The sequence below is a fragment of the Micromys minutus genome (genome assembly GCF_963924665.1).
Source record: "Micromys minutus genome assembly, chromosome: 13".
NCBI lineage: Eukaryota > Metazoa > Chordata > Mammalia > Rodentia > Muridae > Micromys > Micromys minutus.
The window spans coordinates 7,148,412-7,175,523 of NC_137982.1; the positions used below are offsets into that span (position 1 = coordinate 7,148,412).

Genomic DNA, 27,112 nt, shown 5'->3' on the forward strand with positions numbered 1-27,112 from the left:
AGTTGCATAATGAACTCTCATGTACCTGTCCTGTGCCTCAGTAGCCATTAACAGCTAATCCTGCCTCCCACCTTGCTGAGGTCACTTCTCTGTTCTCAGCTTCTTTAGTTTTCTAAATTAAAAAAAAAAAAAAAAAAAAAAAAAGAACCCAAAACTTTTATTTCCAATTCCCTTTCTTTAGTTTCAATCTTTCGTTGTTTTCTTGGTCTTCTCACATCCCTTATACTCTGACCTTTCTATATATTCCTTATTTTTTAAAAGCAACTTTTTGTGGTGTACTTTCTATACATAAAAGTCACACATTTTCATTGTTAGACCTCCTTGTGATTATATAGTATAATTGTCACTATTGTCCAGCTATAGGACATTCCTGCTGCCTTCCAAAGATCTCATGTGCTGATTTATAAATGTCCTTTTTACCTCTATGCCCAAGCATCAGGTCCAGGGGATCCAATGCCCCTTTCTAGCCTCTGGGGACACCAGGCATGCATGTGGTGCATTGGCATACATGCAGGCAAAATGCCCTTAAACATAAACATTTAAACATTAGAAGAGTTCTATTGTTGCTTTTTTTTGAGACAGAGTTTCTGTGTTGAAAACCACACTTCTGCTTTGAGTCTCATAGAGCTGCAGGTACCTAGTGAGAAATGGAGTTGTACAGCAGGTAGACTTTTGTCCCTGGCTTTTTACACTTTTTAGATTTTTCCATGTTGTGCTATGGTTCAGTAATTTTATCTTTTGCGTGGACATGTGCTGTGTGTGCATGTGTTTATATGTATGTGCACGTGTTTCTGTATGTGTGCACTGACGTGTTCATGTAGAAGTCAGAGGACAGGTTTGGACGCCCCTACCTCCTATCTTGTTAGAGACAGGGGATTTATTTTTTTGTTTGCTGTTGTAGCTATCAGTTTAGCTTAGCTCTCCTGTCTCTGCCTCTCAGACATCGGTGCTGAAATACACAGGAGTGCTATCGCTCTGGCTTTAGGTAGGTCCTGGGGGCCCTCCTGCATGTTTGGCAAGTACTTTACCCACTGAGCCATCTCCTTAACCCAGTCGGTAATTTAATTGTTGAATACCAGTGCATTCTGTGGGTGGTCACCTTTTGCCTAGTCCAGCTGGCCTCTGTTTTCCCGCCTCAGTCTTCCCAGTGCTAAGATTATAGGTTCAGGCCCCATCCCCATATCTGTCCCTTTTTTATTATGATGGATGACCTACCAATATCATTCATGTGCAAGTCTGTGAAACTTGTATGACACTCAGGACTGGAGTGGAATTGCTGGGCTATATGGTAGGGCTGTATCTCATTTTAAGAAAGTGTCACAGTGTATTTTCCAAAGTGGCTATGTTACATACTACCAGCAATGTATGAGGGTTTCCCTTCCCCCACAGAGTTGGCCGCATTTGTCATTAGAGAGACAATCAAAGATATCCTGTTGCCCACCTGTAAAGTACTCAGTGCAGCCCTTGATAATGTTAAACACTTAAAAACAACTCAGAAACCATTAGAATTGCCTAGTCCAGCTGGCCTGTTTTCCTGCTTCAGTCTTCTCAGGACTGGGATTACAGGTGTGTGCCCCATGCACACAAATCCTTAGGATCAAGTCAAATTAGGTCCAATTTTTTTTTTTTTTTTTTTTTGTTATTAGAAAGTGTCTGACTTTTCCTCCATTCTGCTTGTGACTGTGTATATGCAGTGGACGAGACTGAATATTAATCTGCTGAGGGTGGGGTCTCCTGTTGCCAGCAGACAGTGAGCAGTACGTGGTGGTTCGTGCTATTGTTCTTTTCTAGTGGAGAGATGACTGTAGTGCTTAAAGGTGCCTTTTGCTTAGTTTTTGGATGGGATCATTGTTTTGCTCAGAGCTGGCAAACTCAAATGCTGTGAGCAGTCAGCTAGGTCTGCTTGCTGCTGGCCTTTGGCCACACACAGGCAGTAGTGTACACTGCAGGGTGAAGTTCTTTCAGTCTTGTTAATGTGCCTACAGATTCTGGGTTCTTTTTCTTTTTCCTACCCTCTTTGTGTTAGGATCTCCTCATTCACTGTTCTCCTGCCTTAGTCTCCTGAATGCTGGGATTATGGCCGTCATACCTGGATAGGGCCTTTTTTTTTTTTTTTTTTTTTTTTAAAGAGACACTGGGGATGGGGCTGGAGAGATGGTTCAGCAGTTAAGAGCACTGGCTGATCTTCCAAAGGACCTGGGTTTGAGTTTTAACATCTACATTGCAACCCACAAATCCTGCAACTCTAGTTCCAGCTGGTCCAATGCTCTTTTTCTAGCCTTTATGGACACCAGATATGTGTGGAGTGCATAGGCACACATGCAGGCAAAATAGCCATACACATAAACATTTAAAAATTAAAAAGAGAGACAGCCTGCTTTCCCCATCCCTCCTCTTCCCCTTCCCTTCCCCCCCTCCACGTGCTTATGGCGGCCTCTACTCCTCTTCCTCTTTCTCTCTCTCTCTCTGCCTCTGCTACCCTCTTAACTCTCCCATGACTTGAATAAACTCTATTCTGTATTATTGAAAAAAAAAAAATACCCTGCTACTATGTGATATCTATGGTTGGACTTGTGGGTCCTTCCTTCTTTTCTTCCTTCCAAGAAACCTTTTGCCCAGGCTGGGCTATGACTTGCCACCCTCTGGCATAGTCTGGCAAGTAGCTGCAGTTAGAGGCAGGTATCACCAAGCCTTGCCAGGGACTGAGGGTTTTGTTTTTGAGACAAGGTGTAAATCATCTCAGGCTGACCTCAAACTTGTTAAATAGCTGAGAATAGCCTTGAACTTCCGATCATGTCTCTACCTCCCCAGACTTGTGATTTTGGGTGTGTACCATGGTTGGTTTATTTAGTGCGGGGGGATCAAAACCAGAGCCTTGTGCATACGAGCTCTCTAACACTGAGCTACATCCTCAACTCTAGAGATATTTTTGTTTGCTGTTTTCTTCTTCTTCTGGATATAGAATCACATTCTTATAGCTCAGGATAGCTTGGCATTCATCTAGTTAAGGTTGGCTTTGAACTTATGGCAATGCTCCTACCTAAAGCTTTCAGAGCCACAATTTTTTGCTTGCCGATAATAAGTTAAAAACTAAAAGGGGCTGGAGAGATGGCTCAGAGGTTAAGAGCACTGACTGCTCTTCCAGAGGTCCTGAGTTCAATTCCCAGCAACCACATGGTGGCTCACAATATCTATAATGAGATCTGATGCCCTCTTTTGGTGTGTCTGAAGACCAGTACAGTGTACTTACAGATAATAAATAAATAAATGCTTCAAAACAAAACAAAAACCCCCAAAACCTAAAAGAGGACCCAGCCATTTCTTAAGGAAAGGGATGTAGAAAGAGAGCTGAGTCCCAGAGAGACACAAAGGTCTGATTCTGTCACTGACACTCTTCCCCTTTCTCTTTCTCTTGATGTGATCTGGAGAAGCTGGAGTGCCAGCACCTGACGCTGGCCCTATGGGGAAGCAGAGCTCCTTCCTCCTGTGACTGGTTTTCTGCAGCAGACCAGGTGTTCTGTTTCCACATGATTCCCAGTACTACACGACCTCAGCCTGGCTTCTGCCAGCCCAATAGTAAAATGGCGATATCTCGTTTAAATTGACTACTGGTGAAGTTCCAGATGTCAGCATGTTTATTAGCTTTCTGTTGTCTTTAAAAAATTATTTCAGGAAACCTGAATTTTTAGGTCAACTTACTTTAGTAAGAATTCACTTCTGTCTGTCTCTCTGTAATACAATTCACATAAAATACAATAAAAAACATTGGGGGTAGAGGGAGAGAGATCTTACTTTATAGCTATGGTTAACCTAGAATTCACTGTGTAGACTAGGCTGGTCTTGAACTCACAGAGACCCACTTGCCTTTGCTTCCCTAACACTGGGATTAAAGAATAAAAAAAGTTCCGTGTAGCCCAGGATGGCCCTTCAGCCTCTGATCCTTTTGCCTCAGCCTTCCTAGTGCTGGGATTGCATGTGTGTGTTGCCATAATGGCTTTAACTATTTTATTGTTTAAATTTTTTATCTGATCTGGGGATGGGACACATATACACTGTGAACTTGTAGATGTTGTCTTGTGGGAGCTGATTTTCTTCTTTTGTTGTGTGGGTCCTGGAGTTAAACTTGGTATCAGGCTTACTGGGTAAGTGTCCCTACTCACTGAGCCATCATCTTGTAGGTCTTTATTTATTTATTTGCAACTAGGTGAATCAGAGACTCACCTGCCCCTGCCCCCCCAACCCCCAGTGCTGGGGTTAAAGGCTGTCTCCATTACACTTGGGTTTTAAAATAAAGTTTCAGTTTAACAGTATAGATTATCGAAAATAAAAGCAAGCATTTCAGAATAACTTTTTCCAGAATCAGGGGCTGTATTTTCCCTCTGATGACTGTGTCCAGGCTTGGTGTGGTGGCTAATGCTGGTAATCCCAGTCGTGGATCTGCAAGGCTGAAGAAAGAGTTTGAGTGAAAGTCAGTGTGGGCCTCAGTGAGATCCCATCTCAAGGAAAACAAAAACAAACAAGATGGAACATCGTCAAACTAGGGCTGGCCCACTGTTTACATCGTTGGTAGAGCACCTGTGAGGAGAGCCAGGCAAGAGCAGCACATTCTTAATATTGGCCTTGTTTGGGTATCTCAGTGCGGGGATGTATTCTATTCACCAATGTACTTCTGAAGTGCTTGGGACCCAACCCAGGGGCTCAGGTACACACTCCAGGCAACACTCCCCCTCTGAGTTGCATCCTCCGTCTAGTACAGTATTTTATGTCCCTGCGACCTTGACTTTCCGTAGCTGAATGATCTTGTTGAATTAACCTGATGTGCAGCTTACTGTGGTGAAGTGTACACCACACTGTTGTTGTTTTTCTTATGGCCCACATTGGAGATCATATTAAGATAGTTGTAGATGAACCGGTGGGTCGTCTGGGATTTGTTCCCCTAATTGGCTGAGGTACGTAGGCAGGGACAAGCCCTGGCACTAACACAGACTGGTTCAAAGCAAGATAAAAGATGTGCTGTTTATTTGCTTGTGAAAGGCATGAAGTGAGTAAGAGCCCAGGTGTGGAGTTCCAGCCTGGGCTGGGTCTGCTTCTCCTGCCATCCAAGCCAGCGTTTACCTGTCTGGGCCTGTGTCTTCATCAGTAGCCTGAGCAGAATAGCACCTGCCTTGTAGAGTTGTAGGGAGGCAAGGCAGTGTTGCTGAGAGCTCCTCAGAGCCCTGCTGGGTCCAGTGCAAAGGAGGTGGCCAGTGTGTCCTCTCTGTGCTGGTGTCTGCCAGGGTCCACCTCGGGATGCTCTGACGGACCCTCTCTGTCCCCACCTCATCTCCCCGAACTGTCCAGTGGTCAGGGAGCTTTCTTGTCATTTCCAGGAGAGAGGCAGGGAGGAAAGGCAGCAGTGCTGAGCTCCCACTCCAACCTCTCATCATCTTGGGCTCCTGATCCTCTTGCCTCTGCCTGCTAAGTGCCGGGGTGTCTGCAGGTGTATGCTACTGTGTTTAGTGTCCGGTGCTCCTTATTGAGGCTCTGTGAGGCTTTGTTTGTTTAGAGATGGGGTCTCAAAGTGTAGTCCTAGTTATTCTGCTACTGTTAGATCAGGCTGGCCTTGAACTCACAGAGATCCACCTGGCTCTGCCTTCCACCAGCAGGGTGCACCACTGTGTTTGCTGTAAACTTCCTACATGTTGGACAGCAGAGGAAGCAAACCCTGAACTTTAAATTTGGGACAGTGAGACAGCTCAGCAGTGAGAGCCTGGCCTGAGTTCAGCCCAGGTCCCATGTTGGAGGGAGAGGCTGGATGCCTCCTCCAGGTTGTCTTCTGACTTCTCTTAGCACTGCGATATGTGTATGTACACACAATATAAAAAAAAAGTCAAACTTCCATACATGTTGAATATAAATGTACAACTCAGTTTATCTCCACAATGTAAACACAGTGTAGGCAGCAGGAAACATTTATTAGTGCTTTTAGAATTTTCTCAAGCCTTGCTTTCCCTCAAGTGCCTGGGAAGTCCCTTTCTCTAAGAAGCAGTCACCTTCTTGACCAGGCCCTCAATCCGGCCTTGTGTGTGTGTGTGTGTGTGTGTGTGTTTGTGTTTGGTGTGTGTGTGTGTTTGTGTTTGGTGTGTGTGTGTTTGTGTTTGGTGTGTTTGTGTGTGTGTGTGTTTGGTGTGTGTGTATTTGGTGTGTGTGTATGTGTTTGGTGTGTATTTGTGTTTGGTGTGTGTGTGTTTGTGTTTGGTGTTTGTGTGTGTGTGTTTGGTGTGTGTGTATTTGGTGTGTGTGTGTGTGTGTGTTTGGTGTGTGTGTGTGTTTGGTGTGTGTGTGTGTTTGGTGTGTGTGTGTGTGTGTTTGTGTGTGTGTGTGTTTGGTGTGTGTGTGTGTTTGGTGTGTGTGTGTGTGTTTGGTGTGTGTGTATTTGGTGTGTGTGTGTTTGGTGTGTGTGTGTGTTTGTGTGTGTGTGTGTTTGGTGTGTGTGTTTGGTGTGTGTATGTGTTTGTGTTTGGTGTGTGTGTGTAGTGTGTGGGCTTGCTTCAATAGGGTTCTGACATATTCCCTGAGGTGGTATGAGTTGGTCCTGCTCTCTGCAGCCCTGCCAGTGCTCAGCTGGGGGCTCTCACAGCCTCTCTCCGGTGCTCTTGCAATGGCAGTGGGCAAGCATGTCCTGTGAAGAACATGAAAGGTCATTAGGGCAGTCTTCCCTCTGACTGTGCTGTCCTTAGCAGTCCTCAGTTCTGCAGATTGCTTCTCTGTGGGACTGTGGGTTTGCTCTAGTCTCCTGCACACATACTCTAAATGCCTAGCTGAACTCTCTGCACTAAGGGAAATTCCCAGAGGACCAAAAAAGGGAAGAAGGAGTTGAAACCATAGAGTAATAGGAGGGGGTTAGTGAAGGGAGCCAGTGCCATTCTGAGATATTGCAGGAGTCTGGAGAGCTTGGAGTAGACTATTGCTGAGGGCCAGTGCTCCAACCCTCAGACTGAGTTGGGAGGGAGAGCCAGAGTTAGCCAGGAAATAAAACTCTCCTGGTGGCAGTATTCCAGTGCATTGTCTCTTGGCCTTGTGGATGGGGCTTATACCAGTCCCTCAGAAGGTCCTATTGACAACCTCTGAGACCTGGGAACGTGTAGCTGTAGGAGAGGGACCCGTCCAATCAATAGCCTTTATTGTCTGAGTAACTCCAGCTTTATGGGTGAAGAGCCACCTGTCACAGACACTGTTCATGTAATTCCCAGTAATGTCACATGTTATGATGAACCTGGTGGCACTCAGTGTTAGAAGGCTTTGCTGATTTCATGGTCTTGGAATGTGTGGCCCCGCTTGAGATTGGAACATGGAGGCAGGCAGGGGTAGGCTTATATCCCTGTGGGCTGTGGTTTTAGCAGAGCCCCATGCTCAGTCGTCTCCACTTGACTTGTTCCTGGGAGTGCCTCTGCATTAGCTTCTGCCCTGAAAGCATCACGCTCAGTATCCTTTAAGTCAGGTGAGAAAAGTCTGGGAGAGGCTCAGGGCAGCAGGGTGTTAGTACTTACTTCACCACTCCCCTCTCCTGCCAGGATTGTTTTCTATTACAACTTTCTAAAAACATTTTTTAAATTTATTTTATGTATGTGAGTACACCATTGATGTCATCAGACACACCAGAAGAGGGCATCAGATCCTATTAGAGATGGTTGTGAGCCACCATGTGGTTGCTGGGATTTGAACTCAGGATCTCTGGAAGAGCAGTCAGTGCTCTTAACCACTGAGCCATCTCTCTAGTCCCCTATTACAACTTTAAAATCTTAAATTATTCTTGGTGTGTGTGTCTGGTGTACGTGTGTGCACATGAATGCAGGTGCCCACAGAGGCCAGAAGCAAAGGATCCCTTGGCGTTACAGATGGTTATGAGCCTCCTAAGATGGTTGCTGGGAGATGGTAGTGGAAGAGCAGCAAATGTTCTTACTGAACCAGGTCCTAGCTCCCAGCCTTCCTTGTTTTTTGAGGTGTGTGTGTGTGTGTGTGTGTGTGTGTGTGTAGGGTGGGTGTTTTCCTTGTAAACAGGGTCTCACTATGTACCTGGCCAGGAACTCTGTGTAGCCTTGAACTCACCCTCCTGCCTCTGCCTCCTGGCTGGGGATTAAAGGTGTGCACCATGTGACTTGGCCTCCTCTATAAAGTCTTGAGTGTCTACTAGATGCCAGGCACTGTTCTTTCAGGAAGAATGCAGGGTGATTAAATCATGGCTCATCTTGCTGTGGAATTCACATGTCAACTTGACCCTGACCGGTTTGCCCCAGAGCCCATACAAGTGTGCTGAAATGAATGAGTCCACATTTGCCCTCTGCAGGGCTTTGCCATCTATGGGAGTCCTTTTCGGCATGTGAAGGCTAACTTGTGACAGCTGGGTCTGTCTCTGCACCTATGGGAACTTAGACTGACCAGTGTGATACTGGACGCATAGCTAACTTGTCAAGCAAACAAACAGGCTGACTAATGAGAAGTCACCCCCAATTTCTGTAGGATGATGTGCGGCACAAAGTCCATCTCAACACCTTCGGGTTCTTCAAGGACGGGTACATGGTGGTCAACGTCAGCAGCCTCTCTGTGAACGAGCCTGAGGGAGCCATCATAGACAAGGACATTAAGGCAAGTGTCTTCCTGTGGGTCAGGGGTTCTTCAGCCTCCTTCCTCCTTGCCAAACTGTGGAGACAGTTCAGTGTTGGTAATACCAAAGTACGCTATAGGATTAGCCTTACTTTTGTACTTCTATGGCCCATGCAGTGCTGGGGTGGAATCCAGGGCTTTTCTCATGCTAGGTAAATGTTCTACCACTGGGCCATATACCAACCTTTTTTTAAAAGTTTGTTTATATATTTTATATATGTGAGTGATTTATCTGCATATACACCTGCACACCAGAAGAGGGCACCAGATCCCATTACAGATGGCTGTGAGCCACCATGTGGTTGCTGGGAATTGAACTCAGGACCTCTGGAAGAGCATAGCAGCCAGCACTCTTGACTACTGAGCCACTGAGCCATCTCTCCAGTCCTGTAGGTCTTGAATACATACATGGTTAGTGGTTTTACTTTAGCAGTGATTTCCCTCTTATAAGAGACTACTTGAGAAACAAAGAGAAACCAGGCCGACTGAACTATGCTTTCTGTGTTATTATTTAACTTAAATTTGTTCTTTGAGTAAGAAAGGCAAGGACAGAGGACAGCATGAGGGACTTAGTCTTTTCTCTTTTTGCTGTCCTCAGATCGGATTCAGTCTCGATCGGACCAAGAATGATGGCTTTTCTTCTTACCTGGTAAGTTGCCTTTAGATTTTTTTTTCTGTGTGTTGGTATTTTGCCTGCATGCATGTCTGAGTACCACATGCTTGCCTGGTGCCGTCAGAGGATCCCCTGGAACTGAGTCACAGTTGTGGTCATGGGCGCTGAGAATCAGAACCTCTGCAAGAACTTAGTAAGTGTTCTTGACAACCGAGTCTTCTTTCTAGCCCCCGTCCCCTTTTAAAGGGATAGTAGGGGATGACAGGGTTTCATTCTATAGTCCAGGGTGCTCTCAAACTTGGAGCAGTCCTCCTGCCTCAGTTTCCCGAGTTCTAGGATTATAGGCATGAAGCACCATCACACTTTGCATCCTGCCTAGACTATCCCGGAACACACTGGCTGGTGTTCCTGCCTCTACTTTACATGTGCTAGGATTGCAGGGGGCAGGTAAGTTTTAGGTCTGACTGGTGCGCTCACTGGGGCTCAGGACACCCTTTGGCCCGCAGTCCTATTCTAAGGTGGTTGCTGCTGAAACTCGTAGGCTCTGTTGGAAGCGGCACGAGCTGCTCATCTGCCTTGTTCGCCTATAGGGAACATGATGACACACACTTGCTCTTCCTTTGGCAGAATGAAGACGTGAATTACTGTATTTTAAAAAAACAGTCCATGTCTTCTGTCACTCTTCTCATCCTAGACATCTCCGGAAGTGCGTGAGTAATGCCAAAGTTCCTTCTTCTCACCCTCAGTGCCGTGAGGGTACTAGCTACAGCTGGTGCTCACACAACTGTCCTATAGTGAGTGCTGGAGATGAGGTCCATGTGCAGGGAGACAGAACCCGCCTGGGAGAAAGACAGACGAAGTACAGTCCAAAGGACTGTAGCTCAGTAGAGGAGAGGAAGAGGGGTTCACACACCACGCCACAGAAAGACTGTTTTAGGTCCGCCTCAGGCCGGTAGCCTTGCAGTGAGTCAGCTTTTCCAGATGAATGAGAGCAGGAAGGGTGTCCACTTCCGCAGGAGAGGGAGCGCCTGTGGAGAGGCCTGGTGACCAGCACTGCATTAGCTCCCGAGGTGCTATTAGGGGAGCATGTTAGTGGAGGCAGATAAGAAACAGGACAAGATCCAGGCGGCTTCACAGAGACGCTGTGTAACTCCAGGGCTCAGTACTTCCTGAGTTCCTGCCTCACAGTACTTGTCTCTCTTTTGTGAGATTGTCCTTGAGGGACAGCCACTACGGAGTACAGATGAAGGCCTCCTGTCATTTTGCACTTAAAAAAAAAGTCACTCTTGCTCTTGGCTCTCTTGCTTCTCTTCCTCTCCCCCCCTCCACTTTCCTTCCCTTCCCCCCTCTCTCATGGCCGGCCTCTACTCTGTTAATCTCTCTCTCTCTCTCTCTCTGCGCCTCCACTATCCTCTTAACTCTCCCATGACTTGAATAAACTCTCTTCTGTACCATACCATCATGTGGCTGGTCCCTCAGGGAGAAGGGATTCCCAACATGGGCCCCTCAGAGGCATCTTCCTTGCCCCCAGGCCTTGCCGAACTTCTATGGGCCATACCCCCCACCCACCTTCTTCATCCTTTCCCTAACATTGGTGCTGAAACCCGGGATGTCATCTTTTAACAACATTGGTGCACCGTGTGAGGAGATTAGATTTCCTCACAACCAGATATCTCTTTTCCTTCCATTCTGTGACTCTAAACAACATCCCGTGTGAGATTAGATTTCCTCACGACCGGTTTGCCTCAACTCAAGAAAATGCAGGTTCGAATCCCAATGCTCACTAGCTCAAGACCTGCATCCTGTCAAGTCCAGGTGCTCATTACATCCAGAACAGCTCCAGAGAAGCAACCTACAGATGCTTCAGCCTTCTCTCAAAGACACAGACACTTCTACTGGACCTATTCCTTCTGACCCATCCTCAGATGGTTCCACAGACCCTGGACAACAAGGGAACAGCTAACACTAAGGCTGAACATCCCTACCCCCACTTTTCTGGACTCTCTAGAAACGTCACCCCAAAACAAGCGTGAGGCAGTCAGAGATCACAATGACCCTATTCCTGGTCCACCATCACCTCTAATTTTTATTTTTTAATTAAACCAAAACAGGGGACTGTTGGGATTCTGTAAACCCTACCCTTCAGTTACCCAGCAACAACCAGGTATACCCCACCCCTCAATTAGTAGCAGTAGCCAGGTGTGCTCCGCCCCAGTGACCTGACACTATAAAAGGGGCTGCTTGCCCCCTCCTCTCTCTCTTGCTCTTGGCCTCTCTTGTTCTCCTACCCCTATCCTTCCTTTTCCCCTTCCCTTCCCCCCTCTCTCCACATGCTCATGGCCGGCCTCTACTCCTCTGTTCCTCTCTCTCTCTCTCTCTCTCTCTCTCTCTCTCTCTCTCTCTCTCTCTCTCTCTGCCTCTACTACCCTCCTAACTCTCCCATGACTTGAATAAACTCTATTCTGTACACACACATAAAACAAAAAAGGTCTGACAACTCATTCCTTTTAATAAATACATTGGAACTTAGATGGATTAGGGGATTCTGTGTTTTCAAGTTAGGTACATTTCCATCTGGCCACTGCCTGGGTTTCATGTTTGGGGAATGCAGCAGAAGATGATGTTGGGTATCTTTTTCAGTCATTCTCCATCCCCCAACCCCTGTGAGCAGCATCTCATTGTGTAGACCAGCCTGGTCTTGAACTCAGAGATCTGCCTGATTCTGCCTCCTGAGTGATGGGATTAAAGATGTACACACCATTAATCCCAGCACTCACTCAGGAGGCAGAAGCAGGCAGATCTCTGTGTGTTTGAGGCCAGCTTGGTCTATAGAGTGAGTTTCAGAGCACCAAGGGCAACACAGAAACCCTGTCTGAAAAAAACAAAAGAAAAAGATGTACAAACCAAGGCCAGGGTGCTACCTTTTTTTTCTTGATGAAGAGTCTCTCACTGAGGCTGGACCTTTGCTGATTTGCCTAGATTAGCTAGCCAGTAAACTTCAGGAGTCTCTCCACCTTACCAGCACTGTGCTTGCAGGCTCACATCACCACACTCACTTCATGTGGGCTCTGACGATTAGATTCAGGTCTGCATAATTTGGAGGCAAGTACTTTGCCAACCAACCATCTCCATGCCCAGCCATTCCAGTTTATCTGCAACTTCTCCTCTTTCTTACATTCATTTATTTTATGGGTGCTAGTCAGAGCATATGGAGGTCAGGGAGCAATTTATGGTAGTCAGGCCTCTTCTTCCATGTGTAGGCTTCTGGGCTTGAAGTCAGGTTGACAAGCTTAGCCACCAGTGCTTACCCAGTGACCTAGCTCTCTGGCCCCGGGTGTAATTCCTGAGAGAGCCTTCAAAGGGTTAAAAGCTAAAAATACCGTGTCCAGGTTGTTGTCAGCCCCAGCTGCTAGCAGCCCAGAGTGGCCAGTTTGAGATACACACGGTCAGAAGCAGAAAGGGGAAGCTTTCAGTAAGGAAGTCTCTTAAAAACAAAGCACTTTGTCATAGAACTACTTTGAGTTGCACTAAGATGTAGACCTACAGTGAACTGCACTAAGACATAGACCTACTGTGAGCTGCATTAAGATGTCCCCCTGGTTGCCCCGGCTCTCATCCGTCAGGAAGGCTGACAGTCTAGTTATGGTGAGTTTGACAATAGGCAGAGAAGGGCCTGACTGGGCCTGGCAGAAGGAATGAGCTGGGGATTGACTTGCCCACCTGGAGGCCCTAGGTGGTGGCAGACTAAGGGAAGGGCACTGAGTGGCAGCTTGCTTACACTAGGGACTAACTAGGGACCTTTGCCTTTTACCTCTGCTCCCCGACCCTCAGTGTTCACCTCTCAGGTAGTGTCCCAGCTGTCACCAGCTCTCCGCTTCCTCTCTCATAGCCAACCAAGGGAAGGAGGAATTGAACACATCCTACAAACAGGTCTGACTGATGCACTGGCTTAGGTCAGGTGTACTCTCAGGCATGAGTGGATGGTCTAGTCAAAATTGAGTCTGTTAAGGGAAAAGAAAGGCTAGGTATGGTGACACATGTATTTTTAGTTTAAAAGAAATTAAAATTTATTTATTTTATATATGTGAGTAAACTGTCTTCGGACACACCAGAAGAAGGCATTGGATCTCATTACAGATGGTTGTGAACCACCATGTGGTTGCTAGGAATTAAACTCAGGACTTCTGGAAGAGCAGTCAGTGCTCTTAACCCCTGAGCCATCTCTTCAGCTCTCAGTGACACATATCTTTAATCGTAGCACTCAGGAAGCAGGAGCCAGCAGATCTCTTTGAATTTGAGGCTAGCTTTGTCTACATGGTAAGTTCCAGGCCAGGGTTACATAGTGAGACTCTGTCTTAGAAAAGAAAAGAAGAGGGGAGGAGTGCTGGATAGATGGCTTGGTGATTAAGAGCACTCATTAGTCTTGCAGAGGACCCAAGTGTGGTCCTCAGTATTCACAGGGCAGGTCACAGCCACCTATAACTACTCCAGCTCTAGGGGATTGAAGGCCTTCAAAGGATCCTACGTGCATATAGTGCACATAAGCTTGCATATGCACACACAAACACATAATTAATTGTTGAAACAGAGAGAAGGAGGAAATGGCTTTTAGGCCAGTACTTAGTAGTGTCCCCAATTCCTTACATTATCCCGGGACTTCCCGTTATAGAAGCTGTGTCTTCTGTTTTTCTTCACCAATGTTTTGAGCACATTAAGGATCCTTAAGGGATGTGTGAACAGCATAATTCTGTATTTGCTACTACCCTGGTTTAGAGAGAGACTGTCAGGCTCCTCAGCTGCTTCCTAGCTTGGGATGTCAGGGCTGGGGCCAGGGTCTGGGCCATGTGCAGGCTAGGCAAGCACTTTATCCCTGCACGGTCTCTTTGGTCCTTGGCCAGTGTTTTACCCTTTCTGCACCTCAGTTGCAGCATAGGATGTGGATGGCAGAATCTATATCTCTAATGTGGCATGGATGGTATAAGGTGCCAGACTGAACTGAAGCTGGGCATGGTGGTGCGTGCCTTTAATCCTAGCAGTTGGGAGGCAGAGGTAGGCAGGTCTCTTGAGCTTGAGACCAACCTCACAGAACTAGTTCCATACAGCCAGGGCTACACAGAGAAACCTTGTCTTGAAAACAAACAAAAAGACAGCTTGGAGTGGGCCTTCAGTAATGTTTAGTGAAGGCTGGAGCTGCTCTGAACTCTCCTTTCTCTCTCCATGGATATAGCGTCAAGGTCAGAGCCCCACCAGAAGCTGGCAAGCAGTTACCAGAGATCGTCTTCAGCAAGGACGAGAAAGTCTCGAGTCAGAGCCAGGAGGCTGCTGTCAGCTCCAACCCCAAAGGCAGTGAGGTACAGAGACCCCTCGGTAAGCCTGCTTTGTAAAGCTTTGTTTTCAAGAACTGCAGCCTGGTCTGTATTGTCTTATCACTGTACTCTGAAGGCCACACAGGAAGCATGTGGAAGGAAGAGAGAAAAGAGGCCTCCTCCATCCTGGCTTAGCACTTTGGTAACTGTCCCTGGTTGGCCGTATTTCCTCAGTCTAGAACATGTTGCCTCACAGCGCTAGTCACATGTATAGCCTGCGCATGTCCATTGGCTTCCTTTTATTCCATCCCACTGTCCTAGTAAGTGATTCTGACATATGTTCAGCCTTTCCCTAAAGTGATGGATACATTGTCATCTCCAGGCTTGTCCAGGTATTGTGGCATTGGACTTAGTCATTCATAGAAATCCTTTTGTGTAGGAACTAGAGATGGCTTAGCAGTTAAGAAAGCATGCTTGCCCTCCAGAGGACCCTAGTTTACCTCTTAACACCCACATCAGGTGGTTCGTGAAACCTGTAACCCCAGTTCCAAGGGATCCAAAGCCCTTTTCCCCTACACAGACAGACAGACAGACACGCGTGTGTGCGCGCGCACACACACACACACACACACACACACACACAAATGAGCCTTTAAAAAAAAAGATTTATGTATTCTGCCTGTGTGTATGCCTGTGTGCCAGAAGAGGGCACCAGATCCCATTACCGATGGTTGTGAGCCACCATGTGGATGAACTTGGGACCTCTGGAAGAGCAGGCAGTGTTTTTAACCTCTGAGTCATCTCTCCAGCTCTAAGATAAGTCTTTTTAAAACAGAAAACTATTGTGTGCACACCACTGTCTTTGAGGTAGGTTAGTGGAGCTGGGATCTCGGGCTCAGTGGATATGCTTGCCTTTGAGAATACTGACTCTGATTTCAGATCAGGTGGGTGGCCTGCATCCGACAGAATGCAGGCGCAACATAACAGCAGATGCTGGATTACTGGGTGTTTGTTTGTCTGACGTGCTGGGCACTGTGATGTCTATAGTCCTAGGACTTGGGAGGCTGAGGCAGGAAGAACATTTGTGCCCAGTCAAAGTGAGGCTCATGCAGCAAAGAGAGACTGAGTTTGGAGGGAAATGCTAAAATGAAAAGGCAGAAGAGACCATGTTGGATTTTGTTTTTCCTTTTCTAATGTTTTGGGGGGAGGGGTTTGTGTGACCAGGCCTCAAGCTCCTGCTTCCCAGTCTTCCGCTCTGAACCTGGGCCACACTCCCTGTTGTTCTCAGACTGCTGTTCCTGAGGCTTCGGCTCTTTCCAGACATCTGTGTGCTGTATTAACCATTGGTCCTATTAGTAACCGGTGCACATTCTCCCTGGATCTGTTGAAAGCTGTTGCAAATTAAGAGTCAGAGGAAAGGGGGCTGGAGAGATGGCTCAGCAGTTAAGAACTGACTGCTCTTCCAGAGGTCCTGAGTTTAGTTCCCAGCAACCACAGATGGCTCACAACCATCTGTAATGGGATCTGATGCCCTCTTCTGGTGTGTCTGAGTACAGCGACAATGTACTTGTATACATTAAATAAGTAAATATTTTATTTAAAAAAGAGTCGGAGAAAGAACTAGAGTTTAGAGTGCCATTCTGTGCCCTTTCCAGCTCTGCTTGTCCAAACCATCAAACACCTCTTCCTGCAGTGGGGTTGAATTGCCTTCCCTCAGGCATTTGAAGGCGTCCTCAGGGCAGCAATGCAGGTGCCCACTCTCTTCCATGAAAAAGCTATCTGGTGCCAGAAGAGGGCATCCATCTCATTATAGATGGATGGTTGTGAGCCACTGTGTGCTGCTGGGAATTGAACTCATAGCTAGCCTTGGGTTCTCTATGTAGCTGAGGATGACTTCGAACTTCTCATCTTTCCCCAGCCATCTACTAATAAGCTCTTTTTAAAATTAAAATATAATTATGTAATTTTTCTCCATTAGTAATATTAATACACTGTTGTTGTTGGGGGTGCCCTAAAACAGACAAACAAAAGCAACAAAAGAGAGACTTTAGCAGCAAGACATCTGCAAGTACACACAGGCTGAGCGTGTCGTGTCATCCCCAGCACCTCAGAGAGAGTGTGGTTCGCTGAGCTTTCCGAGTAAATCCATCACTTAGTGCCTCCGGAAGTCGCTCCGAGTGGCATCGCCGCCATTCATTCGTTGTTTACACAGAGGCTTTCCTGTAGGTTCTGCTACGATTGGCACCACTTAGATCCACTGTTTCTGTGGCCACATTATCTCTGGGGACCTGAGGAGGTGGAGGCCATGAGATTTGTTTTGATGATGGGTTAGTAGGTCAGCTAGAATCCCACCAAATGATCCCGCGCTGTGTGTGAGCTGAGCGACGTAGTGACGCCTCTCAATGTTTGCTCTTCTAGGTGGTTTGAAGTTTAGTCGAAGTACAGTGGAGTCAAAGGTAAGCACAAACCTCCCTCCTGTACATGTTTGTGTGCTTGCATGTATGTGTTTATGTGTATGTATGTGTGTGTAATACATGCTTGTGTTTGGAGAGACAGCATCAGCACACTGAAACGATTCTGAACTGCCTCCTGCCTCTGAAGCTAGGATTACAGATGCACACACCAGGACTGGCTTTGCTTGCTTGTTGGTTTCCTTCCTTCTAACAGCTTTATGAAAGTGTGATTGGGTGACAATAAACTGCCAGTGCCTACAGGGACAGTTAGATACATTTGACCTGTCAATCAAGATGGTAGATGTAATCATCACCTCGAAGATTTCTCTTGCCCCTTTGTCATCCTGTGCCTAAGGAACAGCCTCTCTAGTAGATGGCAGCTTTAGGGAGCCTTATAGAAACAAACCATGCAGATGTATTCTTCTGTTGCCTTTGTTCAGCATAACCACCAGAGTTCTTCCCGCTCCCGTGTGCTTGTAGCTGGTTTCTTCCCATGCCTTGGTATTAATTGCTTTGCAGATGGCAGCGTTCCTGTTTGAATCAGGAGCAAAGTGTAGGTGGGATGTTTGGTGTTGCCCAGGGCAGCATCCTTGGTCTTTTAGAAGCTTTAGAATAGAGATGTGCTCACAGGAAGACCAGAGAGGGAGTTACAGAGTAGCCAAGAAAGAAGGGAACTGAGGAAGGAAATGGGAAAGGGAAGCTGCTTTCACTGAGACAGGGTCTCAGATCTATGTGGAAAGACAGTGAATGGCCTTGTCAGCTCTTGAAGGTCAGCAGTGTTTGAAGAAGAAATTTGGTGGGGTTTTGTTTGTTTTGAGTTATCTTTAACTTATTTTTATGTGTATGAGTGCCCTTGTTAAGAATACTATTACTATAAAGAAACACCATGACCAAAAGCAAGCTGGGGAGGAAAGGGTTCACTGGGCTCACATTTCTACATCATAGTCCATCCCAGAAGGAAGTCAGAACAAGAGCTCATGCAGAGCTGGAACCTGGAGGCAGGAGCTGATGCAGAAGCCATGGAGGGGCGCTGCTTACTGGCTTGCTCAGCCTGCTGTCTTACAGAACCCAGGACCACCAGCCAGGGATGGCCCCACCCACAATGGGCTGGGCCTCCCATATCAATCACTAATGCCTTACAGCCAGGTTTTTCAGTTGCTTTTCTCTATTGAGTTTTCCTCCTTCCAGATGACTTTAGCTTGTACCAAGTTGATGTAAAACTAGCCAGAACAGTGAATATTATTTCCCTATGTGTACACATGAGATGTGTGTGTGCCCGTGTTAGCCAGGAGAGATCCTGTTGAGAGAGTTTGCAAATCACCCTGTGGGTACTGGGAACCAAACCCAGGTTCTCTGCAAGAATGTTCTTAACTACTGAGTCATCTCTTTAGCCTGACTAACTTTAATTTTTGTTTGTTTGTTTTTTGCTTTTTTCAACACAGAGTTTTTCTCTGTGTAGCTCTGGCCATCCTGGAACTTGCCCTGTAGACCAGGCTAGCCTCAAACTCAGAGGTTTGCCCTCCTCTGCCTCCCAAGTGCTTGTATTAAAGACATAGCTTTATATTTTTAAGTGTTTGGGTCTTTTGACTGCAAGTATGTATGTGTATCATTTGTATTCAGTATTCACAAGGCCAAAAGAGGGCCTCAGATCCTCTGAGACTGGAACTACGGACACCTGCACCTGTGAGCAGCTGGGTCTGGAGACGGAGCCTGGGATCTCTGCAAACATAGCCAGTGCTCTTAATCACCGAGTGCCTCCTTCAGCCTCCACCCCAGCAGCTTTGATTTTCCTAAGTATGTTTTCTACCACTGTTGTCCTGAAATAGATTCTTGTGTCTTTTTAGGCTGTAGCAGAGAAATTCTTCTCCATTCATAAGAGCGATGGGGCAGTTTCATTCCAGGTATGTGTCACCTTGGAGTAAAGTTCACTCCATCTCTGCCATGTGAAAGCTCGAGTCTTTACTGGCACCTTGGGAAATAACTCACTGTGTGTGATCCTGGGCTGCAGGGCCACTCCCCCTCCCACCACTAAGCTGCTAGTTCTGTCTGCTAACCAAATTATGAGTCTCTGACCTTGGGAAACCTCGTGTAAATGCAGTGAAGTAACAGGCCCAGGTTCCAACCCCACTCAGCTTAGGTCTCTTTGCTCCTCTGCCTCTCCCATTCACAGTCCGTGCTGTCCCCACTCAGGGAGAGTCAGAAGCCGACAGCTCCGCGCCTGGAAGGACCTGTGCCAAGACTTGAGAGTGATGTAGTTTAGAGGCTTTGGGGGTCTGGCCCAGCCAGCCCAGCTGTGAACTGCATGTGTGTGTCTCCTGGCAGTGGTACATGGTGCTTTCCCATACAACCTGTGTATGTGTTCACTCGGAAGAGCCACTGAGCTGTAACATGCCTACAGTGACACACTGGTCCTGTATGTATAGGACTTTTGATCACTGTGGCAATTAGTGACTTGTCAGAAAGTGAAGTTGTTTGTTGACTTGAAAATGAGATGCTGTCTCACCTTTTGCCGTCTCTGCTGACCTCAGCAGAACCATCACAGATAGGTGGATATGGGAGAAGTGAAGTTCCAGAGCCCAGGTACAGGTGATCACCACGTAGCTCTACCAGTCATGTCTGTGTTTCAACACTGGTGGGAAGCACTAGAGGCTCACAGGATGAGGATACCCTGTTTGACCTCTGTTCTGAGGGTTCCAAGTCCAGCTAGCCTTCTGTCTGCTGAGGCCCCTAACTTATTTCTGGGACTGGGAGCTCCAGCTTAGGCTGTGAGGACATCTTTCTTCCTCCCTTCCAGTTCTTCTTTAACATCAGCTCCGACGACCAGGAAGGCCTCTACAGCCTTTACTTCCACAAGTGCCCGGGCAACAATCCAGGTTCTGAGGTCTCATTCAGCTTAAATGTGAGTACCACATGGGGACATCCACAAGGATGTGTGAGACATCTGCTTCTCCATAAGACTAGGGTGGACTCTGGGAGGTTTTCTGTTTTATTTTGCTTTGGTTCTGGTGCTAGCAAAGCAACAGGGCTTTGTATCTCCTGAGAGCACCATTGCCGTTGAGGGTATGTAAACCGCTACTGTGAGGAAGTGAGGCTGGTCGGTACCTCTGCAGTGAACCTAGAGTTGGGTAGGGTGTGTTCTCCAACCCAGCCAGTAGCAACCTGCTTGTTACAGGCTGGTGTACATGCTCTCAAGAAGAAGTGTATTCCTGACTAGAGACAGTCTGTTTCTAAGCCTTCTTAGAAATGGCACCTTATGTTGGTTTCAGATTGATATCACTGAGAAGAACCCTGACAGCTATCTCTCTGCTGGGGAAATCCCTCTCCCCAAGTTATACGTTTCCATGGCCTTGTTCTTCTTTCTGTCTGGGACCATATGGATTCACATCCTTCGTAAACGAAGGTAAGTGCTCTGAGTGTGTGAAGAGCTGCAAGATTTCATCCTCTTGGATTCTGCCCCCGGGGGAGGTGGCATTGAACAGCCCCGCTCTCTTCCAGAGTGTCTTCCCTGAGACCTAGAGGCTAGGCAGGAGCCTCTAGTGTGAGAAGAACTGCCTGCTGTGCTGTTGGCTCACTCTTGCAGGTGCTGGAGTAGCCTTGCCTCCTCCCTTCTAAGCTCTCCCAGGAACCTGTCCTTTGGAAGTTTCATTGAGTTTTGTCAGATTGCCCACCTCATGACGGCACCACTTCCCACTTTTGCCTGGGAGCTGAGCTCTGTCACCCTCCTCTCACTCCAGCTGACCTCTTGATGTGTGCCAGCCTGGTGTGTGTACGCTGCTGGGCCGCCTGTCTTCTCAGTGTCCCTGCTGGGACTCATTGCAGGCCTGCATTGCTTGCATATTGGATTTTCTCATTGTCTAGCTGCTTTGCATGAACAAAAGTCTTCTATGTTTTGGATCAATTCCTTGTCTGGCTATACACACAAGTGTTGTCATTATGGGCACTAGGCTTGTCAGCAGTGAGTGTTGTTGAATGAAGGTTTGACTCTGATGGAGCCCCACCATCTAATTTTATCTTTGGGGCCATGCTTCTTGGGTCTGAGGGGCCCTTTGTGATTCCAGATCACAAGGTGTGTTTCATTCACAGCTGAGCTCATCTGGAATCCTCTAAAGAAGTAAACAGTCCAGATTTACTTTCCTCTTCCTCTTCCTCCTCTTCTTTCTCTTTTTCCTCCTCCTCTTTATTTTCTTTGGGGGGGGGTGAGTTGGTTTTTTAAAACAAGGTTTCTCTGTGCAACCCTGGCTGTTTCTGGAACTCACTCTGTAGACCAAGCTGGCATCAAACCCACCTACCTGCAACCTCAGGCTTTTCCACCCACACTCAAGTTCACGAAATAATAACACTGAGACTTAATATTTCATAAATAAATGCCTAGGCCAATAGCTTTGGCTTGTTCCTGACTAGCTCATAACTTAATTACCCATTAATTGTAAGTCCTGCCATGTAGCTGGTTTACCTAGCCTCAGTTTCATGCTACAGTCCCCTTCAGTATTCTAGGGCATACAACCCCCGCCCCGTACACACCCCCACACCTGACTAACATAGAATTCCTCCCTCTGTACTGGACCTTCCACCTCTTTATTTCTTGCCTAAGCTAATAGGCCAACAGCATTTTACTGACAGGTGATACTTCCACACATTGCACAAAAGGGTCTCTACCTGCCTCTGCCTCCCAAGTGCCGGGATGAAAGGTGTTCACCAGCACTTCCCAGCAGCTTTTCTTTCTTCTATGTGTAGGTTCCAGATGATTTTTTTTTTTTTTTTTTTTTTGCCACCGCAGTCACTAAAAGGTGTGTTCTTTCCCACCAAGTTAGACTCACTTTGTCTTCTGTCGAGCTTCTCTTTGTGTGTTGGCCTTCCTTCTGCCCTTGTCTGCTGCACTGCTTCACTCCCCTTGCAGACAGGCGTTCTGCTCCTGTTCCTGTACTCAGTACTGTGGTGTGAGGGTGTGCACGTGTCCTGGGCTCTTGCTTTGAGTTTTCTTTGTCTTTAAGACAGCCTTGAGTTCCTTCCTGCAGGAGTCAGGGCGGATACAGAAGGAAGAACCTAGTGCCTGGAGCTCGGGGTGGCCTAGAGCCTATGAGGGGGGTGAGTGTGGAGCTAAGGGGAGGAAAGGCATGACGCCAGCACTTTCCCTTCACCTGCCACCACAGCCAGCTCTCAGGCCTCTGGGTTGGGCTCAGACATTCTCAGATCCATCTCATTTTTTGTCTTCCCTGGGATTTCATGTTATCTTCAGGACAGCCCTTCTTATTCCTGTGTGGCTGATTTGGTGTGGTTTCCGGGGAGGAAGTTGGTTGCTATGTAGACGTTCACCTTAGCGTGCCTCAGCAGACGTTCCACCTGTCTACAGTGCGTAACCCTGTTACTGCATTACACTGTGTGCTGGATATGTCTTAGTTCCTTTTCTGTTACTGTGATAAGATGCCATGACCAAGGCAACTGGTAGAAGAGAGAGCTTGTTTGAGGCTCGCAGCTGCAGAGTGTGAGGCGTCACGGTGGGGAGCATGGCGGCACACACTGTACCCAGGCAGTAGCTGAAAGCTCACATCTTGATCTTCAAGTGCAGAGCAAAGAGCCATTAGGGAGCCCCCCAACAAGGTCACACACACCTCCTAATCCTTCCTAAATAGTTCTACTAACTGCAAACCAAGCATTTATCTGTATAAGTCTATGGGAGCCATTCTTGTTCAAACCACTACATACTCATTCCTATGGGGGGAAATGCTTTGCATTTAAAAAAAAAAAGAGTTAAGTTTGTGGTTTGTTCACATTGTACTTGTTGCTTGCTTAGAAATTTACCTGATGGAGCCAGGTGTAGTAGCATATGCCTTTGATCCAGGTGGGTAGAGCTCTGTGAATTTGAGGCCATCCTGGTCTCTGTGGTCAGTTCCAGGACAGCCAGGGCTATGTAGAGAGAGCCTGTCTCCAAAAAAGGGAAGCAAAGAAGGAAGGAAGGAAGGAGAGAGAGAGAGAGAGAGAGAGAGAGAGAGAGAGAGAGAGAGAGAGAGAAGGGGGAAAAAGAGGTACCTGATACTGTGGCTGCATTTGGGGAAGTGGGGTCTTTTAATTCTTTCTTCTCTCTTTATAGGAATGACGTATTTAAAATTCACTGGTTGATGGCGGCCCTTCCTTTCACCAAGTCTCTCTCCTTGGTGTTCCATGCAGTATGTATTAGCATTTGGGGTCATTTATGAAGTGATGGATGTGCAGACTTGTTTGGGGAGGAAGTTAGAAGCAGGGGAAAGGTGGGAAATGAAAGGCAAGAACGTACTTTCTATAAAGCCCCTTTGTGCTGGAGAGCTGACCATGGGCAGTGAGCTCAGCCTCACATCCTACTTACAGGCCACAGTTTTTCCAGAATGCTGGCTTTTATTATTTTATTGTTTTTGAGACAGTCTCATGCTGTAGCCAAGGCTGACCTTGAACTTGTGTGGTCCTGCTGGCTCAGCCTCCTGAATGCTTGGATCATAACACCCCCACCCCTTGTTTCTGTCATCTAGAGATGAGTGTGTCCCCTGCTGGGTCATTCCTGAACTTCTCTTGTTTTACTAAGCATCCTTGTTTCTCAGTGAAGTTTAGTGTTAGTAAATTACCAGAGGAAAAACCAAGTCTTATAAAGATCAGGAGCCCAAGAACTGAGACTTGCCTACTGTGAGCTGGTGCACATCAAAATGAGCTTGCCTGTGGGGTCAAGATTGAGGCTTTCATGATTTAGGGGTCAGGGGTCAATGGGGTGTACATAAAGCAAGTGCTAGGCTCTCCATCTGCATTTGAAAATGAGGTCATAGAAGAAAGCAAAAATATACCCAGTTATGGAAACAGGACATAGAAGTTACTTAGATAATTTCCCCTTTGGAGCTAAGTTAAAAGATTCTCGGGAGAGCCCTGATCCTCTTTAAAATTTAGATGACTTTTAGAAAATAAGTCTGTGCTATAACCTGCTTCCCTCTTCCTGCCAGCAGCCAGCCTCTGAAGTTAAAATGTGCGGCAGCTCTAAGTGTCTAAGCTTAGATTGCTAAAGCCAGGTCACTACAGGTCTTCTTACTGACCAGCTGGCTGTTGTCTTACTGGGAGCAGCAGGACTTCAAGACAACGTACCTGTCTGGGAATGGGAGTATTTGCCAGTGTAAATTGAGAGTGGCCTGGGCTGGGTGTTAGGGTCATTGACGCCTCTGTCAACCTTTCTGAGTTGTGGTTAGCATACTCGTGTGCTTGCTGGTAACTCGGCAAGGGAAGTATTGGACAGTGGGCAGGCACAACCCATTCCTCATCCCAAGGTCTCTTGAAGTCATTTGTTGCTTTACCCAGCACTGACGTGCATGGCACAGCCTTTCTGAAACACAGCTGTTTGATTTCAGATCGACTACCACTACATCTCCTCGCAGGGCTTTCCGATTGAAGGCTGGGCTGTTGTATACTACATAACTCACCTGTAAGTATGTAGGTCCACAAGACAGTGGTGTGATGCCTGCACCATGAAGTGGCTTACAAAGACACTAATGACTAGAGCTGGGGGTATGGCTCAGTTGAAAGTGTTTGCCAAGCTTTCATGAATCCCTGGGCTCCATCCCTAGCACTGCATAAACCAGGCATGGAGGTGCACACCCATGATCCTAGCACTCAGGAGGGGAAGGCAGAGGCAAGAGGGTTAGAAGTTCAGGATCATCTTTGGCTGCATTTTGAGTTAAAAGTTTGAGCTAACTTGGGTTACTTAAAACACATACATACATACATACATACACACACACACACACACACACACACACACACACACATACATTTGAGGGCCTGGAGAGATGTCTCAGTTGCTGAGCACTGACTGTTCTTCCAGAGGTCCTGAGTTCAATTCCCAGCAACCACATGGTGACTCAAAATCATCTATAATGTGATCCTATGCCCTCTTCTGGTGTGCAGGCATGCTTGAAAACAGAGCACTTATGTACATAAATAAATCTTTAAGAGAAATAAAGAAGAAATGGGAGCTATAGAGTCATGGAATGAACTGACAGGTGACCGACAGGAATGGAGTCTGCCAAGCCTGCTGCCACCTAGGAGCTGTTCTGTCTTCCAGGCTAAAGGGCGCGCTGCTGTTCATCACCATTGCTCTCATTGGCACCGGCTGGGCCTTCATCAAGCACATCCTGTCTGACAAAGACAAGAAGATCTTCATGATTGTCATCCCACTCCAGGTACAGAAACCGTGGCCGCCTTGTCAGTCCTCCCTGGCTCTGGCGGGACTCAGATCCAGGCCTCTCTGCAGGGTTAGCTCACTTGGGCACCTGAGCTTGCATCACTGTTGGCTGCAGATGGGGGCTCCTTTTCTGACTGTGGACGGGCCCAGGCTTCAGCTGTGTGCTGACCTGGATACCTAGATTGTGGTTAAAAGAACTGCAGAGAACCGAGGGGTGAATGTCACCGTGCTTTCTGCATCAGATGTCTCTAACAAGGTGGCTCGCTAATGAGGCCGGATACCCTGTAGTAGTTTAGAACTGGGTGGCACCAGGGAGTTTTTCCTGCAAGGTGGAGTACAAGAGTGGCCCCATAAGGCTAACATTGATTACATCGCCCTGTATTTGGAGGCCATGCTCAGAGGCCTGACTAACTGCTTGTAGCTCTTCAGGGAGAACCCTTGACTTATCTTACACCAGCAGTCTGTGCAAGGTAGTAGAGCCTGGAGCTGAGGGAGGGCACCACAGCTGCGTATGTCTTTGAGGCTGGCTGGCCACAACCATGTCTTTCTTTGATGAGGCCAGCTTGGTTTTGTTGGCAGGAAAGGAAGGGAGAGTAAAACTTCCAGGTCACATCATCTCTAGAGATTGCTTGGCTCTTGGCAGCATTCAGAAAGCTTCATGGGCTAGCACCAGACCAGTGACATAGACCAGTTGCTGTTGGTTTTCAGTAAGGAGATAGTCACTCAGAATGATCTGGAAGAGCCTTAGAATGGAGATGGGACATGGTTGGATTTGTAAGAAAAGGAATATGACAGAGGGAATAGCCTGTGACACTGCTGTTAGAGGAAACACACAAGCTGAGGTCTTCTGGTGACCAAACCACCATGGCCACCTCTAGGCAGATGGAGTTCTGTAACCTGCCATGGAGGCCTCAGAGCACAGCCTCCAAAGACGGCATAGGTAATAGAATCTGAGGTAACAAACCAAGACCTTTGGTCTGTTGGTTCCTCTCCAAACTGAGCTGGGTTTTGATAGAGAATCCTGTTCTGCTTACTCCTTTGAATGGGGAATACACAAGGCCACACAAGGGAAATACAGATGTTGAAACTGAAGATAAGGAAGTTATTTAGACAATGGGACTGCTCTGGGAAGGGCTTGAACAAAGTCTAAGCAGTTTCCTTTTGCCATGAGGAGTACCAGAAGTTTCTATTCTCCTTTTTCCTCCTCTTCCTCCTCCCCTTCCTCCTCTTCCTCTTCCTCCTTTTCCTTTCTTTTGTTTTTTTATGGTGCTTGGCATGAAACCCCAGACCGTGAACCTGCAAGGCAGGCAGCACTCTGCCAAGCTCCCCGCAGCCCCTTCCTGAAGCAGGAGTGAGTAACATGGTGTTGCACAGTACTTTGAGGAGAGGCTCAGCACTGCTTCTGGAACAGTCTAATCATACAGACTGTGGAACTGGGGCTTGTGTTTCTAAACTAGGCCAGCGAGCCCAGCCGTCGTTCTGTCTCCATCCCACTGGGAGCTGACCCAGGGTTATAACTGTGCTCAGGACACCTGGCTTGTGAAGTGGATGCTGGGATCCAAGCTCTGATCCTCATGATTGCATGGCAAGCATGCTTAACTGCTGTACTGTCTCTCCAACCCCAACATCCCCATCTTTATCTCTGCTTCATAGCTCTTGGTATTCACTAAAAGGAAGTAACATAAATCATAAACTTCCCTGATGCACAGTGACTCTCAGTTAAGCCAGTTGAAAAATTGTTCATAATCTGCTGAGAGCCCAAGGACAGGACTGAAAACACAAGGCAAAGCCTTAATGTAGAATTAGAAACAAGACATGGAGTCTGATAAGCCTCGGGAAGGCCTGTGTCCTGTGCAGTATAGGGGACCTGGGCTAGCTAGCCCCTTCAAGGACCAGAGCAGTGTCT

The 27,112-nt window shown here is 47.2% G+C and overlaps 1 protein-coding gene across 1 annotated transcript in view; it reads left to right on the forward strand.

The window, feature by feature from the left end:
- Window positions 1-27,112, forward strand: part of GPR107 (G protein-coupled receptor 107) — a 57,814-nt gene that overhangs the window by 2,081 nt on the left and 28,621 nt on the right. Inside the window, exons 2-12 of the mRNA XM_080927780.1 lie at window positions 8,500-8,625; window positions 9,242-9,292; window positions 9,884-9,966; window positions 14,484-14,623; window positions 16,981-17,018; window positions 18,860-18,916; window positions 19,810-19,914; window positions 20,282-20,415; window positions 23,104-23,179; window positions 24,374-24,447; window positions 25,087-25,204. Coding sequence (XP_080783906.1) covers window positions 8,500-8,625; window positions 9,242-9,292; window positions 9,884-9,966; window positions 14,484-14,623; window positions 16,981-17,018; window positions 18,860-18,916; window positions 19,810-19,914; window positions 20,282-20,415; window positions 23,104-23,179; window positions 24,374-24,447; window positions 25,087-25,204 — 1,002 coding nt within the window. The remainder of the gene's footprint in view (window positions 1-8,499; window positions 8,626-9,241; window positions 9,293-9,883; window positions 9,967-14,483; window positions 14,624-16,980; window positions 17,019-18,859; window positions 18,917-19,809; window positions 19,915-20,281; window positions 20,416-23,103; window positions 23,180-24,373; window positions 24,448-25,086; window positions 25,205-27,112) is intronic.